Source organism: Rhinoraja longicauda, chromosome 9, assembly GCF_053455715.1.
Source record: "Rhinoraja longicauda isolate Sanriku21f chromosome 9, sRhiLon1.1, whole genome shotgun sequence".
NCBI lineage: Eukaryota > Metazoa > Chordata > Chondrichthyes > Rajiformes > Arhynchobatidae > Rhinoraja > Rhinoraja longicauda.
This window is the reverse complement of record NC_135961.1, coordinates 58546919-58562626: the sequence shown is the minus strand read 5'-3', so window position 1 is coordinate 58562626 and position 15708 is coordinate 58546919. Positions and strand designations below refer to the sequence as shown.

General features: G+C 38.1%; 1 protein-coding gene across 3 annotated transcripts in view; it reads left to right on the top strand.

Moving 5' to 3' along the window:
* ralgapa2 (Ral GTPase activating protein catalytic subunit alpha 2) overlaps positions 1 to 15708 on the top strand; it is a 330072-nt gene that overhangs the window by 210686 nt on the left and 103678 nt on the right. For all 3 annotated transcript variants that reach the window (XM_078405597.1, XM_078405596.1, XM_078405594.1), the window contains one exon: positions 6250 to 6408. In XM_078405597.1, coding sequence (XP_078261723.1) covers positions 6250 to 6408 — 159 coding nt within the window. The remainder of the gene's footprint in view (positions 1 to 6249; positions 6409 to 15708) is intronic.

Below are 15708 nucleotides of genomic sequence, written 5' to 3'. Positions count from 1 at the left end.
TGTATGAAACAAGCTGCCAGAGGAGGTAGTTGAGGCTGGGACCATCCCATCATTTAAGAAACAGTTAAACAGATACATGGATAGCACAGGTTTGGAGGGCTATGGACCAGGTGCAAGCAAGTAGGAGTAGTGTATCCAGTGTGGGCAAGTGGGCTGAAGGGCCTGTTTCCACACTGTATCACTCTATGACTCTATAGCAGTGAAAAGCCTGAACATTAAAATTCTACATATCCTTTCAAAAACCTAAGTAAATTTTATTCAAAACAAAGTGGTTCGTAATGTAACCTATTTCATAGTGGATGATCACTTAATTGCTGAATTATAGTCCAATAGTGTTTGCTGATTCAGATTCCCTTGTATCATGGAGGTGTTTTGCTGTTTCTAATGCTGGACAAATTATTGAGTGGCTTAAAAGAGATAAACAGCATATGATCCTTCAGAATAACAAAGTCAATATTGGTTGAATACAAATTGGGCATTTTTGTAGTTATTTTATATTTTACAATGTTTGTTTTGCACGTCACTTTTTAAACAAAGTCAGGCTATGAATGCATTAAATAGTTGCATATTGAACAAAATATGGTCACCTGTGAAATGAAAACGTGTCAGTAATTCTAACAAGGCTAACCGTATTCTTCCAACAAAAATGAGATTTGGTAAACAAAATAAAATCTGGCACATAAATCAATGAGATTTGACATGCTTTGTTTCTCACTATTTTCTTGAAAGTTGATTAGCATTCAGTTGTGCCTGAACATATCGACTTTGAAATGTGAGTTTAAGTCAGAACAGATCTCAATTTCGATTTTTACGTGTTGATGTTGGAAAAAGAGATTAACCGATATAAATCAAAAGCAGTGCAATCTTGTTTGAATACCTTTCTCGTTACACACCCCCTCAATTCAAGTATTTCCTCTTTTAAACATGTATCATTAGTTTTTAGCAAGAAGCTTCTTTGTCTAATCAATAGTCGTGTCAAGCAACCTAACCTGGCATTTAATAGATTAGCCAGAGATGTAACCAGAGCTACCCTCACTTCAGAATTTTTAAAGTAATTGACCAAACTATCAAGAAGAGACGTAGGTGAAGAAAAAAGTAATGCAATACCAGAGGCCCTTTGGATTACTGTATCATTTTACCATTTAACTAAACCATCATTTTACATAGGAAGTGCATTGGTTCATCTCTACAATTGAGCTTCAAACACTTTATTAATGAATCATACATTATGTCAGTTCGTGCAAAAATTTCAACTTTCCTTAATTAATCAAGGTTCAGTTGGCTAGATGCAGCATCAATATCGTTGTGATGGCTGAATAAAAATCCTACCGGCTTAAGGTTTGCCTATTCTGTCAATTGTTCCCAGAAACTTGACTGAGCAATTTAGATTTATGAATGAACGATGTTCTTATGTAAAATTGGCTCACCAGAAAAGTCTGAAAGAAATTCCATTGAGTTGCTCTTTAACCACAGATTGGCTTGACATGTTTCAAATTCTAATAACGAGGAACTGCAGATGCAAATATACCAAAGAAAGACATCAAATGCTGGAGTAACTCAGCAGGTCAGGCACCATCCCTGGAGAACATGGGTCGGAGCCATTCTTCTTCTTCAGGTCGAAAGAAGGGTTTCCATATTCTCCGGGGATGCTGACTGACCTGCTGAGTTACTCAGCATTTTGTGTATTTCTTGGCTTCAAAATCTGTTTGATTTTCAAATCATGCGATGTAATATCCATTATTCAATTCAGTTGTCTGCAAATTTTCACCCACCATTTTATTGCTGAAATTGCTTGTGCACAATTTAATTTGATCTTTTATGATCATGTAATTATCATAGTCATACAGCACGGAAACAGGTCCTTTGGTCCAATTTGTCAGTGCCAACCAAGATGCCCCATCTACGCTAGTCCCACTTGCTTGCACTTGCCCCTTATCTCTCTAAACCTTTCCTCTGTGTGTACCTGTCCAAATGTTGTTAGAGTCATACAATAATGTCATTGCATCTGAATGACAAATATGATGACCCCTTTGGTGATCTTGCAGTGATTTCACAGCAGATAGTTACGCCTTTCAAACCACAACAGATGCAACAAAAGATAGGCACAAAAAGATGGGGTAACACAGCGGGTCAGGCAGCATCTCTGGAGAAAAGGAGTATGTGACGTCTCGGATCGAGACCCTTCCGTCGGCAGGAACCGCTGGTTTAAATAGAAGATAGAAACAAAAAGCTGGGGTAACTCATCGGGGTGAAGCAGCATCTCTGGAGAAATAGGAATAGGAAAAGGAATTTTTGTAAACAATCAAAACTCAGGCAGGTGCTGAACAGTCTATTGTCTAAATTTCTTTATCTATTCACTGTGTATGTCATCAAGACCTATGACATTGGTAGTCTCTTGGCAGTGATAGCTTTTTTTATCCATTTCAGCTGACGTGAAACGATCATTAGAATTTCTCTCCTCTTTATGTTCTGCTTTTACAGTGAAAACAATATTTGCTTGTCTGTGCTTCCAAATGGAAAATGGCTGTCCCTCTTAAAACCCACCTGTTCCTATCTCACTCAGAAAATGATGTTTCCTACTTTCAACAACCCACCTGCCTGTAAATGGCACAGACACAGCTACACCTACACAAATCCAGACTTCTGAGTGCAGTGGATCCATGCTTACCATCTGTCACTAATGTTGACTTTATATCCCATTGCAGTAAACAGGTAGAACAAACATTTTGGCAGCAATTGCTCATTTGGGGGTGATTTATTTTCTTTTCTCCATGATTCTTGCTGAACAATTAATTGAAGGAATAATTCTGCTTTCATAATATCAGGCATCATATTTTTTAGATGCTCCACTGTAATAGTGCTGAAAGAAAACAGGTTATGTAATTTGATCTGGGTAGGTGGAAATGACTTTTTTAAAATATGATATATTTTGATAAGGATCCAAATGGATTTAACTTAATTGCTTCTTCAAACACTGGGTTTGACATTGAAGCATATTTTTAGGTTGTAATGTGTCAGTACATTTTCAAAGGCAGTTAAAAGAAGGATATGTACCTTATAGCAAGTTTCAATTGAAGCAGTCTCTGTGTACAAGAGTAGTAAGAATAAATGTAATTGCCTTTAAAGCTTTATGAGTAGTATATAATAAAGGTTCTACTAAAATTGCTTTAATAAAAATGTGGGTCATACTGTTCCATAGAATTGCAACATCTGGCATCATTACTGTAAACTTTTGATCAGAGCATACATGAAAGTGAAAATCAATTTGTGCATCAGCATGCTGCAGTCTTCTGACTCTATCTCACTAAATCATAGTTAATGGGGTTTTTTTAAAAATGAGCAGCAAAAACTAATGAGGTGATTTAGCTTATCGAAAAATGTTTAAAAGTAGTAAGCTCATTTTTGTTTTGTGCCTCGAACCCCATGCTGAACCCTGTGCTCTTGCAGTGGAAATTAGTTAGCTTTGTTAGATTGGATTTTTAGCAGCACAGAGGTTACAAGCTGTGACAGAGCTGTGACAGAGCTGTGCTATTGGATTTGTACGATTCATTTGGCTCCACAAACTGTAATTGCACTTATGTCTTACAAGGCTTTTTTAGCCTGAGGCAGGACTGGAGCAGGAAAGCAAATTGGCAGGGTTACAGTAAGAGTGGAGGCGAATGAAAGGCACACATTATCAATCTCCAGGCTGTGCTATTCCTCCAGGAAGTTTCTTGGTTAATTTACAAATAAAGCTCAGTTTTCGAGGAAGGGCACACTGCAGTGCAAACAAAGGGGGTGGTCAGGCTTCGGAGCGACTGAATAACAGGGCCACCATGCCGACATGACAACAAGAACTTTCAATCAAATTGACGACTCCATTCTCGAAGCAGCTGGCTTTTCTAATGCAATTAGCATGAAGGAGGTCAGGCTGCTGGGTGCAATGCCTTGACCAGTGTCATCGGTGGTGTGTTAGCCACCCGGCTAACAGCTTGCAAAATGATCCACATGAGTAAATGAGTTCTGTGGCACATGTCTAATTAGCCAAGGATTCGGATGTTTTCACTGGTCAACAGAATCAAATATTTCTTTCCATTCACTGTCTGTTTTATATGTTATTCAGAAAGGTGCGTCAGTAATTTTGTTTTGAGCAAGGTCAGTGTAAGGTGAATGATGTGAGGCTAAAAAATGATACCATCCTAAAGTGTATCTATTTCCATTATTGGAAGTTAAAAAAACTGTGTCTGAAAGCTAATCTTAATGAAGCAAATGTCTAACAATGTGTTTTGAAATTAATTTATATTTTCAGATGGTATTTTTTGTGTTTTGTGACACTTTTTGTAAATGTAGAGACATTTACTCCGAGAATATTATTGGGAACGCAATGGGTCTCAACCCGAAACGTCACCTATTCCTTTTCTCCAGAGATGCTGCCTGACCCGCTGAGTTACTCCAGCTTTTTTGAGTCTATCTTTGAGATATAAATTCTCCTAGCCAATTGGAGATGTTCTGCAACGACAAAATTCGCAGCATTCCAGGACTGGAAGGAGAGAAAACATTGAGCTTTGTGCTTTATAATTTTGTAATAGTTGAGAGCTGGAAATGTCAAATAAGATCATGGTGACTATGATGGCTGTAACCGTCCAACAATTTAATAACCAGTGGATTCTGGAAAGTCACTAGCTGCCGCAAGGCTGCTACTTGTGGTTCTTCCTCCCAGCATATAAACTATTATTTGTTGATGGAGTGATTTTTAAAACAATATAAGGGGGGAAAAAAACAAATGGTTTGAACATTGAATGTCACTTTAAATCAATGTTAAAGTATCTGTGCAATGTAGCTGGTGTGTTGGCAATGTTATTTTGATACTTTTGTTACTGGAACTAATCTGATGTAGTTAAAAATCACCATGAATCTTTCATAGTTTGTATAAATATTAGCACAATAGAGAAATAAAAACCATGCACCACAGAACTGTAGTGTTCAATCTTTAAATAGAGTGCACGCCAAATAATCTCACATGAGCACCAAGTAACCTGAAATAGTGACCACATCATTACAATCATTTGACCTGATTCTTTCCAGGTAACAGTCATATTACATTTTAGGCAACACTACAAGTTGGATTTATTGAAAAAATGTAATTAACAAATAAAAGGCAGACAGCAGCGTACGAATGAATCCCATCAGAACCTATTACAGAGTAAGAAACCACATTTAAAATTCTAGCACATTCCCCAATTATAGTACGGTTCTTGACTATAAGTAGTGTCAATGATGTGTGTGTGATTTTAAAATATTTCGAAGAATCCAGTGATCTGGACACTCATTGTAAGTGAGGTAATTGAGAAAATGTGAAAAGATTTCAGCCGAGGGTTCTCTTATCAGGTGTCTCAAAGCATTGAACTGTCAGTCAATGCAAGCACAAGGCACTTTTGTAGAAATTACTTATAGATTCACATTCAGCAGTCCCAACCAATTAGCTGTCCCTGTAAAGCTCAGTGTTCAAGAAATCCATTTCTCTGGACGGAAAGTACATCAACATCTACCTAACTTTAACTGATTAACTGCCAGACCAGGCAGTCTGGTTGGATTGTCACCAAATATTTCCAGTTTCCCAGGAGTATTCATGAGAGGAATAAATCGGGTAGATGCACAGAATCTTCTGCCAAGAGTAGGAGAATCGAGGACCAGAGGACATAGGTTCAAGGCGAAGGGGAAAAGATTTAATAGGAATCTGAGGGATAACTTTTTCACACAAAGGGTGGTGGGTGTATGGAACAAGCTGCCAGAGGAGGTAGTTGAGGCTGGGACTATCCCAACGTTTAAGAAACAGTTGGACAGGTACATGGATAGGACAGGTTTTGAGGGATTTGGACCAAATGCCGGCAGATGGGACTAGTGTAGCTGAGAAATGTTGTCCGGTGCGGGCAAGTTGGGCCGAAGGGCCTGTTTCCATACTGTATCACTCTATGACTTGCATGTCCAATACAATGTTCTGAGCTCAGCTCTGCAAACTTACAAAAGAATCACTACAATGGTTTGCAAATAGGAAAATACAATGCAAATTAATTTCTAAATGCATTCTTCTGCAATTGCCATTTTATCCAAACCTACCAAACTAACTAAGACAAATCAATTGAATAAGTGTTTCCACCTTTTACTTTCCAGACATTGAGGCAAATTAATTAAATTTCTAGATGTTGACCATGTAATGAGATACTAATATCACTAGACTTCAATTAATCGAGAGCCAATTTATCATTGCAGCTTCGTCACTTGGGAAATGACGAGGTTCACATCATCTGGTCAGAGCACACAAGGGACTATCGCAGGGGAATCATTCCTACGGATTTTGGTGATGTCTTAATCATCATCTATCCTATGAAAAATTGCATGTTCTACATTCAAATTTTAAAGAAACCAGAAGTAAGTATAATTTCATTCTAATTTGCTGAACGCTGCTGTATACCATAAAACTTGGTTTATTTTAAACACCAAGCAGTTTTATTTTGGCAGGAAGTTTCCTGATGAATTTACAAGTAAAAGTTACGTTTTATTGAGTGCATTGTTTCATGAAGCCAGGGATGGCACAGAATCAAAAGCTTTTGCTGTGGCAGTGTCATGGAAGCATTTCATTTCATGAGATAACTATTGAGCCCATTGCACCTGCAATTGTTCTCAGAGTTTATAACTTAATCCCGTTCCCTTCTTTAGCCAGGCCATATTTAGTTTCTTTTCCAGATATTTTTCCAGTTTGCTTTCTGAAACTGCTTGAATATATCTTTTCAACTTGGATGTTCCTCACTTAAAAATATAATAGATTTTAGACAACAGACAATAGGTGAAGGGGAGATCTTGCCTACCATATCTGTTGGGATTCTTTCAGGAGGCAAATAGCAGGATAGACAAAGGAGAGTCAGTGGATGTTGTTTACCTGGATTTTTAGGTTTTCAAAACACCTTTGAAATAATGGTGTACAAAATGTTATTAAGATTAGATCACATAGGATTACGGGTAAAATACTGACTTGTTTGATGGATGGACAGAAAATTGCCTGAATAAACTGGGCATTATAGACAATAGGTGCAGGAGTAGGCCATTCGGCCCTTCGAGCCAGCACCGCCATTCAATGTGATCATGGCTGATCATTCTCAATCAGTACCCCGTTCCTGCCTTCTCCCCATACCCCCTGACTCCACTATCCTTAAGAGCTCTATCTAGCTCTCTCTTGAATGCATTCAGAGAATTGGCCTCCACTGCCTTCTGAGGCAGAGAATTCCACAGATTCACAACTCTCTGACTGAAAAAGCTTTTCCTCATCTCCGTTCTAAATGGCCTACCCCTTATTCTTAAACTGTGGCCCCTGGTTCTGGACTCCCCCAACATTGGGAACATGTTTCCTGCCTCTAACGTGTCCAACCCCTTAATAATCTTATATGTTTCGATAAGTTCCCCTCTCATCCTTCTAAATTCCAGTGTATGCAAGCCTTTCTCACCCCTTCTGTATTTACCCTGTCTCTAATCAGCCAATTAATATATTTTAACATTTTAATTTAAGAATATTTAATAATATTTTAGTTTAGTATAGAGACACAGCATGGAAACTGGTCCTTCGGCCCATCGAGTCTGTGGCGACCAGCAATCACCCCTACACTCGCTTAATCCTACACACGAGGGATAAGTTTCAGAAGCCAATTAACCTACAAACCTGCACGTCTTTGGAATGTGGGAGGAAACCCAGGTAGTCATAGGAAGAACATACAAACTCCGTTCAGACAGAACCCATATTCAGGATCAAACCTGGATCTCTATCGCTGTAAGGCAGCAACTCTACTGCTGGGCCACTGTGCTGCTCCCTGCCCCACTGTGCCGCCCCCATTATTGGTGGAAAAACATTTAGAAATAATCATGGAGAAAAATTGAGTCTACAAAAGTAATGAATAAAATTGGAGGAACTTAATGTAAGAACCAAGTTATGCAAGTTTGTAAAAAGAATAAGGAAAAAAAATCGGCAAAGTTGATTTGCAGGAATTTTGAAAGTAATTGACTAAAACAAGATTAAAAACGAATTTGAGATTTATAAATATTCATAGGCTCAAATTAAAATATAATTTTGCACCAAATGTTTACTCGTATCTCAACTATCTAAGCAATTAAATGTTACAAGCTTCCCTGCAGTTCTAGCCATGTGGCTATTAGTAATTTAACATAGCCACCTAGCCACCTGACAGGATCTGGATTCTGTTTTCAATTAGCGTAAGAAAAGGCGATAGATTTGTGGCAGTTTATCATTTCATATACCCTCTATTCTCTCTTTCCATAACTGATACCTTATTGCTATTGATTCTGACTGTGTCAATGATAATGATAATAAATATCCTGAAAAGTAAGCTAGCTTTGAGCTTTCAATACAATTGAGCTTACAATACAATACAACAGCAGCTGAATGTTACTGGTTAGTGCCAGTGAAACCAAATGCAATTGCTGCGTAGATGTTTGAACAGCAGTGTCAAGGACCTCTATAGATATCCTGTGTATTTAGAAGATACAGCCACTAATGGATTTGGAAGACTTAACAGTTTGCTGTGCCACTGAACTCCTGAACAAGTTTGAGGCCAACAAAACAATCGAGACGAACCTTAATTTCATTTTGAATATGTTTATTCTTTTTTTTTTTTTAAACAAACACATCTTATAATTTGTCCACTCATTTTTCACACTTGCTTTCTGAATATCCCTTCAGCATTGTATGTGTTTGTATGGGATTCCGAAGATGCTGCTTAAGTTAAAGCAAAACTGGTTAATTTTCCATTGACTATCCTTGGAGCTGTGAAGTTGCTTGTAACTTAAAGCAGCAGCAATTAACATTAGAAAATATATTACATTAATTTCTCAGGATGGATGCGTCATTGATAAGGCCAGATTTCGTGTCTGTCCTGATTGGCTTTTGGAAAGCGATAGTTAGGCAACTTGTGAAGATACTCGTTCAGCATTGTGAGCAGAGAAGTCAGAGGTTTAGACTCGGCACACATCAATTTTCAAGACCTGAACTCTTTCTATTATATTCAGCAGAGTTGTATCGTCACCAGATTAGTCCAATGACAGAGATTATAGATCAGCACTTGACGGTTTTGACCTTTTTTGCTGAACCATAATGCTTGTTATTAATTCTTTCTCACCTAGCAACTTTCTGTCATAGATGAAATAACCTTCTTAACAGAAATTATTCAGCTATAGATGCCAGTAAACGATACATTGCTGTTTTACAATGATGCTACCTGTCAGTATTATAATAAGCTCCTTGTATTATTTCGCAATCTGACAATAAAGGATGTACTATTTTGATGTTAGATTCACAGCTTAAATGAATCTGAACCAGATTAAATAATGCACTGTAAATGTTTGATAAGTTGTAGATAAAGTGGGATTGAAGAAACTTTGACTATACATTACCTGATATCAGAATAACATACTTAAAACATACCCTCTTTGACTGCTTTATAAGAAAAAAAAGTTTTAATTTAAAAAAGACAAAGTGCTGGAGTAACTCAGCGGATCAAGCAGTATATCCTTACAACCAGTTCTACTTGTAAATTAATCCTGCACCAATACTTCCGAGTCCCTTTGTACCTCTGATTTCTGAATCCTCTCCCCAATTAGAAAATAGTCTACTCCCTTATTCTGACTACCAAAATACATAACTGCACACTTTGCTATGCTGTATTCCATTTGCTGCATCTAATCCTCCATGTATCTTCGTATCATCTGCAAACTTGGCTACAAAGCCATCACTACCATCGTCCGAATCATTGATATACAACATGAAGAGTAGTGGTTCCAACATTGGCTCCTGCGGAACACCACTGGTCACTAGCACCCTTTATTCCTACTCTTTGCTTTCTGCTATTCAATCAACCTTCTATCCATGCTAGTATCTTCAGTTCAATTCTGTTTAGTTTATTGTCAGGTGTACCGAGGTATAGTGAAAAACTTTTGTTGCGTGCTAACCAGTCAGTGAAAAGACAATGCATGATTACAATTGAGCCATTCACAGTGTACAGATACATTTTAAGGGAATAATATTTAGTGTAAGATAAAGCAAGTAAAGTCCAATCAAAGGTAGATAGTTCAGGACTGGTCTCGAGTTGTGGTAGGATGGTTCAGTTGCCTGATAACAGCTGGGAAGAAACCGTCCCTGAATCTGGAGGTGTGTGTTTTCACACTTCTATACCTTTTGCCCGATGAGAGAGGGGAGAAGAGGGAGTGGCCAGGATGCGACATTGTTGATTATGCTGCAGGTATAAATTGAGTCAATGGAAGGGAGGTTGGTTGCGGTGGTGCTCTGGGTTGTGTCCACAATCCGCTGCAATTTCTTGCGGTCTTGAATGGAGCTGTTCCCAAAGCAAGCTGTGATGCATCCCGATTAAAATGCTTTCTACAGCGCATCTGTAGAAGTTGGTGAGAGTTGTTGGGGACATGCCAAACTTCCCAAGCCTTCTTAGGAAGTAGAGGTGCTGATGTGCTTTCTTGGTCATTGCTTCAATATGGGTAGTCCAGGAGAAGTTGTTGGTGATATTTACTCCTCGGAATTTGAAGTTTTCAACCATCTTTACATTGACGCCATCAATGCAAACTGGTGTATGTGTACTGCTTTGCTTCCTGAAGTCGATCACTATCTCCTTTGTCTTGCTAACATTGAGAGAAATGTTGTTGCCTCGACACCAAGACACGAAGTTCTTAATCTCTTTCCTGTACACCGTCTCATCATTATATGATATCCGGACCACAATGGTGGTGTCTGCGAATTTATAAATTGAATTAGATATGTACATGACTGCACAGTCGTGGGCATACAAGGAGTAAAGAAGGTAGCTGACAACACATCCTTGCGGAGCACCAGTGTTGAGGATTATCGTAGAGGATGATTTGTCCCACATCCTCACTGATTGGGGTCTGTTGGTCAAGAAATCCAATTGCAGAGGTGAGCGCTGACTCCAAGTCCCATGAGTTTGGTAATGAGCTTGGATGGTATAATGGTGTTAAAGGCAGAGCTGTAGTCTATGAATAGGCATCTGACGTAGGTCTCTCTCATTTAGGTGTTCCAGGGATGAGTGTAGGGCCAGGGCGATGGCGGTAGGCGAACTGCAGTGGGTTAAGGCCGCTTGGTAAACTGGAATTAATGTGTTCCATAACCAGCCTCTCAAAATATTTCATAATGGTGGATATCATGACCACTGGATGGTAGTTGGTTAGGCATTAAATCTTGCTTTTCCTTGGCACCGGGATCTTCTCTCTAATGCCATGGGTTTTCATCTTATTTAGCAGCCTTATCAATGCGGTACCTAATCAAAGGCCTTCTGAAATCCAGGTGAACAACATCCACTGACTCTCATTTGTCTACCCTGCTATTTACTTAACTTAAGTTTGCATGATAGCACTATTTCAGAATGTAGAAGTCCTTGCATGCCTCTGCCCATTTCTCATTATCGTGCAACCTCATTGGACTCCATAACAATAAGTTTTCGATATGGGGAAATGTGAAGATGAATTGTTCGATCTTAGTCTTTGGTAGTAAAAGCCCGTGCAATTTCGAGTAATGGATAAAGCAAATTTTCTTTAATGCTTTCCCCTCTAGACTGCTGAGCAAAATGAATCTTTAGGGCACAGCATGTTCTTGTTATAAATGCAAAATACTCAATTGTGATGACCAGTAAGGTAACATTTTTTAAAATTAGTGCTTAGATGTTGCATTTGGTGCCATAATACCCGTATCTCGTGAATTGCTAAAATATTCTCTCGAGGAACAATATACTAATTGTTTTGCCTCTATCACCATTTTAAGGCGAGCTATGTAAATTTCAAGAAGTGGATCTTCATTTAAATTTGATACAAAGAATAAGTGAAACTTCTGGTCATGTAACAGACCCTGAATAATGTTGCATCAAAGTATGCACTTCCTTCAAGCTGAACTAAATACGGTTTCGGTACTCTAAGATGTAGTGAGTTTAATGTCATAATGTCAGGCCTTTTTTCAAAAAAATGATTTTTTTTTTCTCTAATGGGTTATTCAAATCAAGACCACTTAGAGATGTGGAGGAGGTCATAAGATGAACAGACAAGGCATGAAATGAGCTTTTTGTACACCCATCGTAAGGTAGAAAATGTCATTCTCTACTGAGTTTCCACAAGCATTTATCCTTGAGTGTCAAAAGATTTATTCTAGGGTTGACACCAAGATGAAAGAAAGAGAATGGTTAAGAATAATACATATTGTGAAAGAATCATACATCCGTTTTTTTGTGAGTTCCATCATCTCCATCATTAAATTGCATTTCTTAACCAAATGGTTTCCTTTATTAAGTTACGGAATCCATGGAAACAGGCATAGCTGTGGACAGAGTTTCAAACACGCTGCTTATTTGTTTAACTGATGTTTGTTGACATATAAGATGTGCATAGACAAATGATAAAGTGAAATGTCTTTTTAAAATTAAGCATATTAACATCAGAAGAGTTTTCCGATAAAATGGCTTTTACTCTTGTTACTAATGTCTGCCTTTCTTGTCTTTATTCAGTACTTGGCAACCATGCATTGATTTGCAAATTTTTCATTGTCTTCATTAATTAAGTGATGCAATTATCATGAACTGCAACACAATCCTTTCTCAAACAAAACCTTTTTCAAGAAGAATAGAAAGTCTGCCAATACAACACGCGTCTCAGATGTATGGGCGATACTGAAAACAATAACCACAAAAGCTGCTTACAGAATGGGGCCAAGAACATTGTACAAGCTTAGTTCACTACAAATGCCACAAGGGACATACTATGGGTTTCCCTGGACACAATGCCATTTAGTCTGCAATTAATGAAGTGAAATTCATGCTCAGCCATTTGGTATCAGGTTGATACATACACAGGCCCATTTGGTCAACATTGTTGGACTTCTACCTAAAATGGTTATGCTCCAGAAGTTATATGCAGTAAATCCTTGTATACAATATGTAAGAAAGGAACATGTCCTTCTGCTCCTCATACGAAGATAAAATAGCAGTGTAGTTGATGACGTTCAGATAAGCCCATTCGGGGGGAAAAAACTGCATCTCTGAAGGAAAAAATTGATATTACCTTGTGTCCAAAAGGCAGAGAGTTTTTTAGATAAACCTGCAAAATATCATGTGGTGATTATTTGTATTAGGTGAATTTAATTTCCAATTTGATATGTTCATTTTTAATTGACGTAAGATTATTTGGTCATTTATAACTGGTATACATTTATTAAGATGATAATGTGCTACACAATCCTCAAAGATCAGGGGCTGTAAATAATTGACAAGTGGGTTTCTCATTGTGTGGTATAAAAGACCTGGGCTCAAATCTATTCAAGGCAAAAAAAAGAGCATGCAGCCTCTTATATAAGAAGCGGGAATAGATGTGTGCACAGATTTTGTTTTGTTCCATTCAAAATGTGACCTTAGATTCTGTGATATGAACTGGAAAGAACTGCTCCTGAGCACTCTTTTGCAGTGCAACAATTCAGTTGATGTTCCAATGTACAGTATTCATAAGGGAGTCTGAGGATAAGCTGAAACTTTAGATACTCCCTTACAACTATTGTTATTAACTTGTTGAAACTGCATGAAAGGAAGTCAAAATGCGCGTATGTTTTATTTTACGTACACTTTTTAATTTGATCAGCATTTCCTAGTTTCAGTCAAGATATTTAAACCTGCATTATGTTGATGAGAATGGCTTGCAAAGACAGCTGTCAGATGCAGATGTTAAATAAAATGAAATTCCTGTTGAAATTTACTGCCAACTCTAATTAGAGGAATTCCCTGAGCGCAAGAGTTTTTAATTCCTTTTGTCTGCTTATTCAATGACTGTCTCAGTCATCCGGTAGTAATTGCATGACAGAAGAATAATAAGTGGCATTTATTTGTTCAATAAGTCCAGGTCCAGATGGAAAAAATTGTGATTTGAAATACTGATAATTGTCAGTAGACTCTCCTTGCATTATATAGACTTTTTTTCCCCCGGAGTTTTGCAGATGCCAGGCCAAACAAAGCAACAGTGGCAGGAATTGCTGGCTCTTGTAAAATCTTACATTTTTCCCTCGCTTTGCTTCTTTCCTATGATGTGAATTGGAACCTAAAGTCAGAGATGCGTACTGCAAAATATGTACGTTAAATAAATTCAATGCAACAAATGTTCCCAGGTGTATGGATACTTCTATCATTGTCCGCTACATTAGTTTTCATTTAATTTTCTATGAATTGTGCATCCAATGCTTTGTTGCTTACCCTCCAGAAAACATTCAATTGAAGTAGCACAGCTTCCTCATGCTGTAATTGTAGAAAACCAAGGAAAGTATTGGACAATCATGTCACAATCTTAAAATCATTTGTTTTAAAATAAATGACACCACCATTTTGAAACTGGTAGTTATGGCATCAGACAATGAGTCATTTGTATTGCCTAGATCAGATTAGAATTCCCCGAGCTGAGAGTCCCCTCCCCAGCTGTTGAACTATTTAATATGTTGTGAGTAGAGACAGGATAATGTGGTCTCTCTCCGTAGAACTCTGTTTATAAACTGCCTAGTTGAGCTGAACTAGTGCCTTCTAAACCTCATTTGGCATTACTGTAAAATCCTGCTCCTTGTGGGGTCAAGTCAACAACATCACTGGGTTTTGAACCATATTCAAAAGGTCTTATAAATCCCTATGACTTAAACATCTCAAGCACATATGACCTTCAAGTTCTGGTCAACCACATTTAGACCTTCTGAGAGGTTTTCATCATTTTACTACAAAACAGTCATTTCATTAAAGATGGAATCATTCAAGGATCTGCAAGCAAAATAGTCATGTTAAAAGAAAACTTATACCAATTTATTGTTCATGCTATGAAATGCAGCCTTTGCTGGCCAGAATGTATTGCCCTTAAAGATAGCACCTGCCTCAACTACCTCCTCTGGTACTTCGTTCCACACATCCACCACCCTTTGTGTGAAAAGGTTACCCCTCTGGTTCCTATTAAATCTTTTCCCCCCTCACCTTAAACCTATGTTCTCTGGTTCTTGATTTCCCTACTCTGGACAAGAGACTCTGTGAGTCTACCCGATCTATTCCTCTCATGATTTTGTACATCTCTATAAGTTACTCCTCATCCTCCTACGCTCCAAGGAATAGAGTCCTCGCCTGCTCAACCTCTCCCTATAGCTCAGGCTCTCCTGTCCTGGCAACATCCTTGTAACTCCTCTCTGCACCCTTTCCAGCTTAACAACATCTTTCCTATAACATGGTGACCAAATTGAACACGATACTTTAAATGTGGCTTTAGACTTTAGGGATATAGGAGTGGCCTTTGGAGTTTTGGAAGTAAAGTAGTCTTGGCAAGTGTCTACAGTGATTTTATAGATGGCTCTGCAACCACAGTGTAATAATGATAGAAGGAATTTAAGTTAAGAGAGGTAGATGGTACACCATTCAAACAGGCTTTGTTATCCTGGATTGTAGTTAATATTTTGGCTGTCATTGGACCTGCAATCATCCAGGTAAGCAGAGAGTAAATCTGTTTCATACATCATGGCTAATCTGATTTTGACTTTAACTCTGCATCCCTGTGTACATTTGACAACCTTTCATTCATTTGCTTATTGGGTTTCTATGTACCTTAAATATATATATAAAAAACACGAATAGCACATCACAGAAACAATCC